At 37.3% G+C, this 14,931-nt stretch overlaps 2 protein-coding genes across 9 annotated transcripts in view; one reads left to right on the top strand and one right to left on the bottom strand.

Annotated features, from left to right (window-relative positions):
* Positions 1-1,953, bottom strand: part of LOC135198166 (host cell factor 2-like) — a 167,723-nt gene extending 165,770 nt beyond the window's left edge. For all 5 annotated transcript variants that reach the window (XM_064225674.1, XM_064225676.1, XM_064225678.1 and 2 more), the window contains exon 1: positions 1,742-1,953. In XM_064225674.1, the coding sequence (XP_064081744.1) occupies positions 1,742-1,907 (166 nt within the window). In that variant the 5' untranslated portion in view covers positions 1,908-1,953. The remainder of the gene's footprint in view (positions 1-1,741) is intronic.
* LOC135198167 (N-fatty-acyl-amino acid synthase/hydrolase PM20D1-like) overlaps positions 1,386-14,931 on the top strand; it is a 43,479-nt gene continuing 29,933 nt past the window's right edge. The window contains exons 1-2 of one of the 4 annotated variants that reach the window (XM_064225681.1): positions 1,386-1,675; positions 10,466-10,608. In XM_064225681.1, coding sequence (XP_064081751.1) covers positions 10,498-10,608 — 111 coding nt within the window. In that variant the 5' untranslated portion in view covers positions 1,386-1,675; positions 10,466-10,497. Of the gene's footprint in view, positions 1,676-8,231; positions 8,386-8,907; positions 9,068-10,465; positions 10,609-14,931 lie in introns of those variants that run through there. The other 3 variants (XM_064225679.1, XM_064225682.1, XM_064225680.1) reach the window with 3 other exon arrangements.

Below are 14,931 nucleotides of genomic sequence, written 5' to 3'. Positions count from 1 at the left end.
CCACACTGATGGTGATCAAACCAACTGCTGCTTAACCAACCTGATTGTACAACCAGTGGTGTACGTTCGATGCATGATGGACTCGTGGATAGTCAGTAACTTTACCTATGAAAGATGCTTGCAACTTAACAACAGAGAGAGAGAGAGAGAGAGAGAGAGAGAGAGAGAGAGAGAGAGAGAGAGAGAGAGAGAGAAAACTCAATACCATGAATACCTTCTTTGGGTAGTCATAAATGTGACATATACATATGTGTTTAAGTAAATACTGGCTTTAATACCGGGACGAGTTTAAAGGAAAAAATGTAAAGACCAAAAGTGCAAATAAATAAGCCTCACCCATGCAGTGGACTTCTTAAATAGTTCCAATCCACACGTACGCTTATACTAAAATTAACAAACTTCGAAACTCAAAAAGTGTATATACGCGCACTGGTATTAATTTTATATTTTCGAGATGAAGAATATCATTCCATGAGCTTCGGCTAAAATGTAAATTAACTGCTTAGTACGCACGCATAAAAAGGAAAAATTGTTTCGCATCAAATCTGGCTTACTTGGCAAACCCAGCACAAACAAGTATCTTAACACTGCCTGCTAGCAGCTTTTTTTTTCTTCTTTTTTGCTACATAGGAAATGAAGCCGTTTTCTTTCAAAACAAATATCAACATCACATCTTATTTAATGTACACCTCTATGGGCAAAACATTCAAGTTGACATTTCAAACCAACTTGGGTATACATTTTACCTGACCAAATAATTTATCAAAGATTCCTTTAAAACAAACCGACATTTACCGCTACTGAAACAAAATCTGTGTCTACCTGTCATTGAATTGGTTACAGTGCCCTTAAAACTATAAGATATCTGAATTTGAGTGTAATTTAACTTCGGACCGAATGGGAAAAGGAATAAAAAAAAAAAAAAAAAACCCTTTCACTAGAAATTCACTAGAAATCCGTGAGTGCAATCGACCACGAAAGGTTGGTATGCCTGTGTGGCCTCGAAGCTGACAAAGGGCTGTTCCATTCACCTCCCCAACATGAGAAAAATAGATGCGGCTCTTCAACTGGGCACACAGCCTCCCTGTATATGAACGACAGGGGCTGTTCCCTTGACAACCCTTCCGCCCCCCTCTCCACAAATAATTTTGTCCTTTTATCCATTAAACTACACTAACAACCACCCGAAACTGATCTAGCCTAACGGCTATCTATTAAGATTACTATCCTAATGCATAAACTTTAATTCAACTCCTTAAGACAGTCGAAATGATGAATATTTACACTTCCAAAATCCCCGGATGTACAACATAAACAGAAGAACGTCAAAGATTGGACGCCATGTTAGTGTCCCGGGATCAGCCCATGAAAATCTCAAATACTTGACTAAAAATAGATCGCACTCTATTGGCAGCTTGTCGTGAAGGAAGAGAATTAAAATCCTTATAACATACAATCAAATTTGGTCGGGTATATCAGTCTGGTTTTGAATACCACCCTTTTGAAGTGCACTTCAACGTCAATCTATAGGGGGCGGCCATCTTGAAAACTTTCAAAACAAACAATCGCCAATCAACATTTCACGAAATACTGAAGCTTCCAAGTGTCGAATGAACACCAAAATCAACACAGGATACCTTCAACACACCACTATACGATATATAAGCATTTAAAGGTTAGTAACCATGGCTTTACATGAAAACTTGGGCAACATAACTTGAAGGTTATCATCTCCACTTACCTGTGTTGTACACATGCAATTCGTCCACAATTCCTTCGTTTCCACCACCAAATACCACCATTAAGTCCTTGATGGCAACGGCACGGTGCCCATGTCGTGGTCGGGGTTGTGGGCCCGTGGTATTAGTGACCCTTTTCCACTTAAGCATGGGTGCAGCCACAGCCATTCTCAACTTGACGCATCTTCGAAATGTTTTCTGCTAAAAAGAAGTCTTCAGCGCCAGGGTTGCATGATGGGAGAAACAAGCGACGCGAGAGATGCGCAACGCAAGCAGACGACATTCAACCATTCGATATATTTGATCTGAGTAATTTCCATTCTGTTTTCTATTTATGTTAAATCATTGCTGTTGTAAAACTAATTTCCACGAAAAATAAGCCATCTTCTGCAGTTTGGGCATTATGATGGTTTTGTTATGTTTTCTTTTAATTTTTTTTTCTCGCTCAGATTACACTTCCATTGACACTTCGTACGAGACTTCATCATTTAGCTGCCGGTTCACCAGTCCGTAAATATATAATATATATAGATATATATATCTATATATATATATATATATAATATATTACTAATATATATATATATATATATAGATAATATATATATATAGATATATTCTAAACGTAACATGGGAAATTAGTAATGTGCTGTAGCATCCCAAGTCTTTACATGGGCCCCACTAATAATAGGGATGCTGCTGCTTGATGCTATTCGGGGAAAAAATATAATTGCAACTCTAGTTTATTTTTATCTTCATTTTGATAGGTAGATACAACTGGTTTGCGTAACAAGAACTTTTGCGTTTGGTACCGCAATTAATTTACACCATCATAATTTTGGTCTGATGTCTACGTGTAATATAAATACTTCAGTCCGGAGTGAAGCCTACGCCATCCAAGTTTTGACTTAGGAATATAAGTTTCATGGACTATGGGTTTTAATAATGCTAAGAAAAAATGGAGTAACCCTTAATCATTTCTCTTGGGCCTTAACGTTCGTGAGCAGCTATGTCTTGCTTAAAGATAAATATTCTAAGTTCAGTTTCGTGTCAAAATAGCAATATTTATTTTGGAAGGAAGTTTATGTTATTTCATTGTTATTATTATATAAACTTCCATAGAATTCCATACTTGAATCTTATTATCTCGTTGTCCACGGGTTTACGCAAGTTTAGTCTGGCGTAGCCTGCACTCAACCTAATAATAAGAATTGTATTGCTTAAAATTATACACTGGTCCAAAAATGCTTCTATTACTTACAGTTTATGTCAAATGAGTTACCGTTTCACATGAAATAATCGATGCAGTATTTTGATACTTTTGGACTAGAATGTTAAACCTACATTCTTAGATCAGTACTTTTGGTTATCAAAGAAAACGGTTAAGCATCGGTAAAAGAAACTGACAAAGTAAAGGGAAACTAAACCATATTCAATACTTCCTTTAATTGCAACTTCGCTTTCTTCGAATATCCAAGTAATACATCCTATTCCTAGTTTAGATATTTCCAAAACGTCGTTGTGCTATCATGTTTTACACTTTCAAATTCGATATTATCCCTCACTATGAGAAATGTGTGAGAACAAGCGTTGAAATGTTGACAAAGAGTTGAAAGACATAATCACAACTGCAGTGTCTGCAGTGTCCTGACATGTATATATAACATTTTTATTAAAGTTATTTTGATATCACTTTGGAATTGAAGTTTCTGATTATAACATAAAGACCAGATCTTCCCTATGCATTAATTTATATGCAATTTGTGTTTGTAATAACATCATTAATATTTTACATATGATGTAATTTAACAGCTTAAAAGCGAGCAGTGTATGTATGCAGTGTACTTAATACCAGGTTATGCAATCAAAGATACACATTCGTACATATTTTATAATATATATATATATATATATATATATATATATATATATATATCTATATATATGTGTGTGTGTGTGTGTGTGTGTGTGTGTGTGTGTGTGTGTGTGTGTGTGTGGCTTGGATTCTGAAATAGGAAAATGATAGTTTTGCTCACTGACTTGAGGACAAAGGCTATTAACAGAAATTTTTATTGAATTGTTGGCTGATGAAGAGTTTTAAGAGGAAATTTAAATGAAATGTTTTGTGAAACTTTGAATAATGTATTCATTATCATAATTCAGAAAGATTGGATGGTGAGGATTGTTAGTAAATGTGATGCAGACCAGTGAGTTAGATATAATGAATAAGAGTAAATAAGGACAAAATGGATGGAAACAGTCTATGATTATTAAATATGTGGAAGTGGAAAGGGTATTTAAAGGGCATGCAGTCAGCATAGATGTTCTTTTACATACGAGTGTAGGGAGAGTAAATAGAAATAGTACCAGAAGTGTTTTGTTGAGGAATAAAAGGTTTGTTGAAGGCGAACAAGTTATTTGAGAGGCAGTTGCAAGATACAGGGATATCATGTACCACAATACTGCAGTCAAGAGGAAAGGCCAGAGAGAAATAAACGACGTGTGATAGAAAAGTGGAAGAAGGTGAAGAGGAATTTTATGGAGGCTTGGAAAAGTCTCTGCAGAAAAGCAGTTACAAAGAGAAAGGCTAATGAAAAACTGGATTCCAGAAGACAGGAAGCAAAGGAGAGATGCTGATTGAGGCGAATGTAGCTTTGGGTCGATAAATTCGAGTAATGGGAATAATTGTTGAATATGAGCAATAGAAGAGAGGCAGAACACAATCATGCAATAGTGGAAGTGACTACCTTAATTGTGAGAACGTTTGTGTTGAAGAATGGAAATACACCAGGAGCTGATATGATTACAGGTGAGTTGCTGCGATACAGCATTTTAAGTGTGGTTGAATGAATGTTAAAAGGTAAGGATGAGAGCGGAAAATGTTTGAACTGCAGTGGCGAGACACTACCTAATTCACCAAGGAAATTTTATGGTAGGATTTTAATTAAGACGATAAGACAGGCGACAAAAGGGCTGACAAAGGGAGAACTATGTCGTGCAGACAACTGAGAGGTTTATAGATCAAGGTTTTATAATGAAACAATTGTGTGAAAATAGAAAATCAGTACATGGCATGAATGGGCTTAGAAAGTACCAATACTAGAACTGAAATAGAAGCAATGTTGATAGTGATGGAGACGAATTGTATGATATAGAAGATAAGTTATTACAGGTGAATTAAACTGTTGATAATGGAAACAAAGCATGCTGTAATATGCAGACGGCAAAGTGACTGGTTTTATGCACAAAGAGTGATAGGACAAGGGTATGCCTTGTCTCCATGGCTGTTAAATATCTGTATGGATGGAAGACGTCAGGAAAAAGACAGCAGATGGTGGAGCACAGTTGTATTACAAGAAAATGGGCCATAGAATTATACTAAATAGCTGATGTTTGTAGATGGAACAGTAAGAACTGGGGAGACTGAAGAGAAACTTCAGGAATTAGGGAAAAGCATTTCAAGGTGTTTGCAAGAGGAGAAAATTGAGACTAGACTCGAACAAGAATTAGCCTCCAAGGGTCCACTGAAGCTAGGATGATAGAGAAGTGAAAGTGTTAATATGGATAGTTGACGAATGAAAGATGTTGATGCAAATAGGTAGAAGTAAACATGAAAGGTGAAGGAGGAAGCGGGTACAATACTAGAAATAAATATTGGTATTTAAAGGAAAACGAGGTTGAAATGTATGAAATAATTGTTAAACCAACTCTCCTTTATTGTCTGGGCAGTATGTGGGTCATGGAAAGAACTGAAAGGCAGAAAATTTGGAGATACATAGAAAGAAGAAGAGGGAAGAAAGAGTTAGCGTGGATCGGAGTATGTATTTGAGATCGTTCGGTCCTGTGGAGAAAATGGAAAGTGACAGGACAGTGAAAAGAACATTATTCAGAAATGCTAAGAGGAAGAAAGCAATGAAGACCTAGAACTAGTGATGGATAGGAAGTGTACTATGCGAGACAATGATACTTCGTTGATCAAGAGCTCGAACGGATGAGCATTTATCTTCAAGCTAACGGCAACCTCCCTTTCACTCCCGTAAGATGGAGCGAAATGAAAAGAATAGATTTTTCGACGGACTAGTGGTGTGAAAATCACCAAATAGTCGAGGGTATGGGGCTTGCAGTGTATTGTTAATGCATAAGAGGTATATAAGTATGTGTGTATGCACACACACACGCAATATATATATATATATATATATATATATATATATATAACTCGATCACGAAGTATAAAAAACGTGATGCCATGTATAAATAAAGGTTTTTGCCACGAAGGAAAAATTTATATATATATATATATATATATATATATATATATATATATATATATATATATATATATGTGTGTGTGTGTGTGTGTGTGTGTGTGTGTGTGTGTGTGTATGTATAATACCTGAAATACTCTTGTTATCATGGAAGTATTGAAAACTGAGTCATCTGAGGGACGACCATCGGAGTAACTTGCTTCGCTGACGATATTTACGGCAACCCACCCACCCCTCTCCTGTGTCCCCAGGGACCATCTCTCCCCTCCCTCCCCTCCAACACTAACACCAAGCAGCCCCACCCTCCCTGATCTGCAAATTAGACAAATCAATAAATCGTTCCAGTTTAGATGGATGTTGTCGCAATGGTCGGATTACGTCACTGAGTTGTGATAACGATGCTTTTTTTTCTCTTTCTCTCTCTCTTGTTTTTAAAGCCTGTGGCGAATCCAAAAAGTCTGGCTGCATTCGTCCCGAAAAATGAAAAGAAAGGCTTCGCACTCATTACCTGTCTCTATATTAGGCTGCAGCATGGCGAAAGTAGTTTTGTTTGAACGCTGTTGCGTTGCCAGGCGAATAACAAGTATAGTATCATCTATATTTTCATACTCAAACGCTTAAACAAACAAACAAATGGACGCGCGCGCGCACGCACACACATATATCTATCTATTTATCTATCTATCTATCTATATATATAGATATATAATAATATATATATGAGTATATATATATATAATATAATATAATATAATTCTTATGCAAATTTTCTTTAGATCTAAATAAACTTTGCACGTATCGCTAGATAGTGTGAGATTTCAGTTCAGTAAATAAAATTTGTAATTACCCATCCCAGTCACCTTCAACCTCAGGTTTTTTTTATCCTTGAAATTTGTCGCGTTTTCAGTTGGGTAAATTTTTGCTCATCTAGCAGAGGGACTCAGTTTTCGTTAGGATTAATTGGGTTCCTGGCTTTCCGAAAATCTGTTTAGTTTATGCTTGATCATGTTCGGGTATTAACTTCTTTAGGTCAGTTTTTCCCTTAATGTTCTTGAGGCCAAGGCAGGACTGCAAACAGGACAGTCTTCAAACCCTGAAAAGTCTCGAGTAGGCCTACTGTCATTCATGCTTGAGCTGTGTCAGTTGAATCATCAGACTTCGTTCCCGTTTGCTTCGTCAATCGGCCAAGTAACTCTTGAGACATCCATCGAAGTCTGTGTATAATTAAACCCAGGTTCTTAGTTAAAAACTAGGAAAGCTAACATTGCACATTTCTGTGAAGTTAACAGGAGCCTATTCTGATAAAGTCTGAAGCAGTAGTTTAAGAATAATTAATATTTTGGCCCACAAAATATGACTGCAGTCAAGAGATAAAGAGAATGATTAGTATTGAAATAACAGTCAGTTAAGGAATATTTTCAATATTTCGGCTCCTTTCTCATCGGGAAATTTTTTTAGAAATAATCTGCGAAACTTGGGATTCACACCCGACCTATGGAAAGGAATACTGTGATAGAGGGCATTATGTCACAAAACTCAGCACAAAACAGCTACTATATTCCAAAGGCTTACGTGGGGCCTGCTAGTGCTCATATGACGCTCCTTGGTGAACATGAGTGACTTAGTGGCTGCTTGGTGCAAAGTGGACGAGGTGATGCCAACAGACGCCACAAAACTTCCTTGCATGACAGCCAAGTAACGAGCGATTTCGACCTCATGAAGAGCTTAAAGGTAGAATAAATAAATAAATAACAGAGTTTACAAGTTGTATAAGTACTGATGATTTACACGTGGAGTTTTATCTATATCGGCAAAATAAGGAAAACCGTGACATTCTGTGTTGTGTATTATAAGCATAGAGAGAGAGAGAGAGAGAGAGAGTGGGGAGCTTTTGGGAGGGGTGCCTGCATTCCCGACAGAAATAAGGATATCAATGGAAGCAGTGAATGCAGAGGAGAAAATCTCTCATGAATCATAACAGACGTGGTAGACAATCCCTAAGTCTCCTTGGGAACCCGGTAGCGAGTATAAATAACCTAATAAGATCACTATTATTGGAGCGATCACTTCTGCGCTGTCTTTGAGGAACCGAGATTTTACGTAACTCACTTCAAATAAAGAAGTTATAGCAAAATGAGGATTTAAATCGATACCGTCAATTCATTTTTTCGCTGAACGAAGGTCAGTGTTAGAGGACGCCGCGCGGAGTTTAGGCAGTGGTTCGTTTAAACGGGGTTCGACCAGTCGGGATGGACTTTCGTCCAGTGTAGTTGGGGGAAAAATACAATATCCCCAGTAGCACCTCTGCCCACCACCACTCTCTCTCAGTACGCTGTCACAGGTGCTGTAAATAAGTGCTTCCTCAGGTACAGGTGCCGGTAAGTTCAGTTTGATTTGCCTTACGCCATCTCCTTTTTGTTGTCATTTATCTCACACCGCATCGCTTCCCGCTTGGTGGAAGGGCGTGACCGTCCCTTGAGTGGGGAGGCTCGTAGAGCGCTCCGTAGGCTTTGAACAGACTGATGCTGCTGCCTGTGTGTGTGCGAGCGAGTGACTGTCTGTGTGTGTATCGGCGGCGATTTGACCTTTTCGATTCCGTCCCGTTCCCTATCGAATCGCCTTTTGTTTAAAGCTCTATGTTTACGCGATTGTGTGGTTATCAGTTGGTTATCGCTCCGTTGTTCTCAGTGTTATCTTTTCTATAGTCTGACTGAAGTTCGTGAAATATTTTCAAAACAAGTTTCTTTCGTCATGGAAACGTACGTAACCTGAGTTTTAAATTTCCAACGCAACTGGAAGCAGGTTAAATGGCTGTTTTAGACTGGCCTCGTTATTCTTCAACAGGTCTTTTGATCACTTACCGGCCAATATTTACTGTGTTCGTGAGTGTCGAGTGTTGAATTATGTGCTACTAATTTGGCTCTGCATTATTACTGCCGGTGTTTTTGCCGTTTACTGCTGTAGTTACATACGTTATAGTACCATCAGGTGATCGTGCCGGGCAGACATTGAATGCACACGAACTTTACGGCTCTTGATTTGTTTGATTTTGATCAGCTGGTGAGTATGCGCATGCGCTTCAGCTCTCTACTCATTATTGAGAAATTGCTGCTCTGTGTATTTGTATAAAATGACACCCAAGCAATTTTAGAATAGAACTTGAAACTGTAATTATGCGGGACACTACATAAACCAATTTTCTGATAAGCTCAAAGATAAGGGAAGAGGCATAATTATATAACGCCTTTGAGTCGTATCTGTATGGAAAGGAAAAGAAATTTTAACACCGGAAAGTTCAATTATATAGTGGAGAAAAGTCCTTATTTATTTAAAGTAGTAAACATGTTGAACTGAAGCGTGTGGAAACTCTTCATCCGGACACTTGAATACTCAGTATACATGTTCATGGTCCGTATTTATTGGTGAATGTGCGTGGGTGCATGTATTGATATACATGCATACAGACATAAACACCTATTCACGGAACTCAATGACAGATGGGTGACTGAGGTAGGAAGTGTCTGAATTAGGAGGCATTAATTATCAACGGGAGAGCGCTTGAAATTGACAAACGACGTGGAATGAAATAAAGGGAAAAGGAGAAAGGAAGGAAAAATGAACATGCTCCTGCACACAGGGCATTCGTCACAAGTCTAAAGGTTGCAGAACAGACAGAAGAAAGCGATCTATTCAATGATTCGTTTTATTCTTGGAAAATGCTCACATAAAAGCATTTAGTACACGAGCGATAAATGGTATACCATTTGTCACCGGGAATATTTAAGGGGTGCAGTCTATTCGTTTTTACATCATACATTGTTGGTTACTGTAATTGAGCTTGGTTTATCTTCTGATTTTAGTCTAAAATAAAATGAATACGTTATGAAAACAGTTGCCTGTGACTGTACTGTTTAGCTACAAATATCCTCTTCTGAGTCTTCAGTGATCAAGTATAAGGGTACTGAGTAGTCTTTAATCCCTCCACAATCTCTCTCTCTCTCTCTCTCTCTCTCTCTCTCTCTCTCTCTCTCTCTCTCTCTCTCTCTCTCTCAATGTGCTAGATAAACCTGTTATACGGTGTCAAATCTGTTTTGCTGAATATAGTCGACCATATCATTATTATTCCCTCTACGAGAATATTGGTGACTTTTTTTTTTGTTATTAATTTAACCGTAACTAGACTAGGGGTAAGAATGGATTATATATAATTGGGCATATTTCTGTGTAGTTTTTCTTTCTTTTTTTTTCAACTCGGGTCACTTGGGGAAGAGAGGATATCAAAAATATTTTCATCTTATTACTGTCGTTCTACAGGTGAAGATAGTAAATGGATTTACCTTAATGAGCAATTATGATAATCAAAATGAAACATATTATTGCTGTTGTTGTGATTAATAAGAATATAACGAGATTTATGTATCTTATTGTCGTGAGGTTCATTGTTATTATTCTTATTAGGTAAGGACGAGGCCTGCAGTTTCCTACCAAGGATGGGGATCTCCCGCCATGTGTGCCGAGCTGTCACTGTGATCATCTGTCTTCCGCTGGTCGTCATCAGCTCGCTTCTGGCAGTTGCAGCCATTCGGGCTCTCCTCATTGAGGTCAGTTGACATACTCCGAAAACTCCCTTACTCTTGAAAGCGCTCACTTACGAAATAAAGTCCTCTAAGTCCTGTTTTAGAACCTGGAATTTGTTTGCCACGAGGCAGTGATGAAAAAGCAAATGGTGCCGAACAGATGGAAGGAATGGCTTGGGACGAAATTAAGATAAAATTTGTTTGACCAACGGGCAATCTTTCTTATGTTCTGGGAGGAGGCAATGGAGATGATAACACGTGACAACACGGTGACAAAAATGATGAAAATAATCTAATCAGTGCAGGTTTAAAACGTACTTCATACTACTGTCATCCTGACAGTGCTGTTGGAATGAATATTCTTCATTATCTCAATATTTTTTGTGATATAATCTCCCACTGATTTTAGTTGGTGTCTGTTATGTTATCATTATATTGGTTTCGTTTTTTATATAACAGTCTGACGCTGGTTATGAAATCCTGACGGTTACAGAATTTCTCATTTATTTGATACAAATTTTGAAATCAAGATTCCAAAATTGCTTTATGGTATTTGATTCTGGGAACCAAAGGGAAACTACGGTGTTGCTCTCATATTTTGACATTGTGAATAATTTTTACCTTTAATGCTGAATTGCAATCACAAAAATATACATACGTATATAAACATACATACATATGCACACACACATATGTAGACATAAATATATAAATTATATATGTATATATACGTCTGTATATGTAAACGTTATATAATATATATATATATATATAAATATATCTATATATACGCTGTTATAAATATATATGTATTAGATATATATATATAGAATATTATATATATATATATAGATACAATATATACATAATATACATACACATAAACATTTACGATACATGGCTAAGATCAGACTTTCCTTAAAAGTTTTGATTGGTGTCTACCATTAAATTTTCAGCAAAAATCAAATAGATCTGTTAGTTTGACAATTCAACAAAGGCAAATAATAAGGTGCTAAATCGATTATGAAAACCAAAATTTGATCCGTGTTGCAAAGGCCATAGGGGGAAGTAGGTCGGTGTAAACGCATATTATTCGCCTGACTTTCAAAGTTCAGTGTAGAGTTCTAGAGTATCAATGCTCCCTTGAGATGTAACCAGCTGCTTACAAGAACGCTTACATTTTCAGATACCTTTTGAAATCACTTCTAATACACAGCATTATTATGATACTATATATATAATATATATATATATATATATATATATATATATATATATGTTTATTAAAAAAATTCTTATATGATGGGAGCTTTCGTCTACTTGATCAGTAGACCTCATCAGCATTATACATCGTTTGCTCTGAAAGAAAGCAGTGCCGGGTGATGAGGTCTACTGATCAAGTAGACGAAAGCTCTCGTCGTACAACAATTTTTAAAGACACATCTTACATAAGTGTGGACTTTTATTACTTCAAAATTTTTTCAATCACGTTATGTAGAGTTTTTGAGGTATATAGTATATAAGGGGATGCTTGCACCATACCTTTATCCACCGTAGCTACAACACACCACATGTAACTAATCACCAGGCACATAAATCATTCCTTAGGTCATCAGAAGTGTTTTGGGGTTAGAGTCAGTGTTGTTCCGGGTGACGCCCGGAGAGACCAGCTGTTTGCACAGTGCTCTTCTGAGGTTGACAACATTCAAAATAGAGAGATCTGAACATTTTGTAGTTCAGTATACTCGGCACTAGCAGATCCAAGGGGTGCGGGGCACGTCTTCCACCCCCCCCCCCCCCCCCCCCCCCAACGAGGATTAACGTGAAAGTAATGATATTGAAGATTTACTAGATAATAATAACGTAAATGAGAAATATGAAAATGGAAAAAATAACAAATCTATTATAGGAATAACAATAAAATTTTGAGAAATAAAAACAATAATATTAATAACAATAATCTTAATATTGTTTACACAACCACTAATATTCTTCACGTAAAGAATATTAGTGGTTATATAAACAATAGTCTAAAGGACACTAAAATTGTGGTCAAATGTAAAAGATAATCTAAATGATAAGGATAGTAGATTTGGTATTACCTGATAACAGGCGATTGCTGTCCTTCACATAATTTCTACTTAAATACTGAATGAAATGCTGAAGAAAATATATCATATCATGGTGCGACGGAAATATACTATATATACACATATATGTATAATGTGAAAATTGGTGTCCCCATGAAATTTTTCTGGATCCAGGAGTGCTACTCGGCAATCAGCATGACTTATGGCCAAGATAGTACGTTGTGAAGGCCTACCCTCGTCCTCCCCCCGAAACGAGATAACGAAAAACCGGTGAAAGGTCAAGATCTTTGAAACAAGACGAGCCCCGCTGAGCCGAGAAGTTTTCGTGACTCGCCGACTGGAAATGTGTCTCATTAATTGGTGTCATGTCTACTGTGTGCTTTTACGGATTGCCTGATTGATTGTTGCATTGTTTTAGGTAAATTACATTACGATATAATCATCACGGAAATGGAATTTCGTAATTGAATTGGAAATTTAGTTCCACCGTGTCTCCCTACTTGTCTGTCTGTTTACCGTCCTTCTCCTCTCCTCTCTCTCTCTCTCTCTCTCTCTCTCTCTCTCTCTCTCTCTCTCTCTCTCTCTCTCTCTCTCGTGGCAGACAAAGCAGGAAAGCAGGGGAAGGGTTCGCTTGAGGAACTAAAGGACGAAGAAAAAATCATAATAAAAGGAGGGGAAAGAAGAAAAGATGCAAGGGGAGAAAGTGAGGAATGAGGGTAGGAAGTAGGGTGAGAAAGGGAAAAGGTAATGAATGGAGAAAGTGAAAAAGGGAGAGGGCGAGGGATAGAACAGAAGGGCACAGGCAAGTGGAATAAGGGGAGAACGATAACTAGAAAAAGAGGAAAGATAAACGAACGAGAGAGAGAGAGAGAAAGAGAGAGAGAGAGAGAGAGGGAGGACATATTAGATAAACAGGCTCCTTCATATATATATATATATATATATATATATATATATATATATATATATATATATATATATATATATATATATATATATACTGCGCGCATACACACACATATATTTATTATATATATTATAGATATATATATATATATAGATTACGTATATATATGTATGCATATAATATATATATATATCTATATATATATATATATATATATATATATATATATATATATATATATTATATATATATATATATACTATATATATATATATAGATATATATATATATATATATATGTGTGTGTGTGTGTGTGTGTGTGTGTGTGTGTAAAATGAATGATTGTGCATAGGGTATAAGCTTATAGTCATATTATGTATACTAGCTTATGTTAAAAATGCAAAAACAGACGTTTATGACTTTCAGTTACCTGAGGGTGGGAGGACCATCTGCCTTCACTGAAGAATCCGAGTTTGCATCTGGGAGTTCCTCAGTGAATGAATGACTCTGTGAATGAATGACTCGGACTGCGGAGTCTTGAAGTGAATTTGACTCTCGTAAACAGCCTTGCACAGGATCTCTTGAATTCTGGCAATTTCCCAGTACGGGCTCAGGTTTTGTTTCATGTTTCAGTTCCAGTGCTTCACATTGAATGCAAAGTAAACGAGAAAACAGTTGAAACTAAATTGTTTCTGTAGATCAGGAGCAGAAGACGGAAACGCTTCTGATGTTCACAGAATGGAAAAATTTAGAAAAAGATGGAAAGGGCGGATGTTTCCTCTAACCTCCCGTTCCCTTACCTACGCCGCCCCAACCCTGGTCGGACAAACCTGTTCGAAGGGGAGGGTGGCTGTGTCATGTCTCCCCTACTGTCACCCGGAGGAAGACAAACAAGATCCACTGATGTTATTATTAAGACGCTCATCAATACACAGGAGTAAGAGATTGAAGTGTGGTGCCATTGCAGTAAATGATTTAAGTGCAACAGAGGCGCTTAACATCGTGAATGTGAACAACGCCGCTACTGCAGTCTCAGTCCCGCTGCTGTCGGGGGCGACGAAGTACTCAAGTCAAGATTAGATATCATAAAATCATTCCGTATTTGCTTTTCTCTCACAGGATACATTATAGGCATTAATAAAGTTTCTTTGCAGCGTCCCTTCGGCCCCTAGCTGCACCCCCTTTTATTCCTTTTACTGCACCTCCATTCATATTATCTTTCTTCCATCTTGCTATTCACCCTCTCCTAACAATTGCTTCATAGTGCAACTACGGGGTCTTCCTCCTGTTATACCTTTCAAACCCTCCTACTCTCAATTTCCCTTCCAGCGCTGAATGACCACACATTGG

This window comes from Macrobrachium nipponense, chromosome 21, assembly GCF_015104395.2.
Source record: "Macrobrachium nipponense isolate FS-2020 chromosome 21, ASM1510439v2, whole genome shotgun sequence".
NCBI lineage: Eukaryota > Metazoa > Arthropoda > Malacostraca > Decapoda > Palaemonidae > Macrobrachium > Macrobrachium nipponense.
The sequence above is the reverse complement of the archived record's forward strand: the minus strand, read 5'-3'. Positions and strand labels throughout refer to the sequence as shown.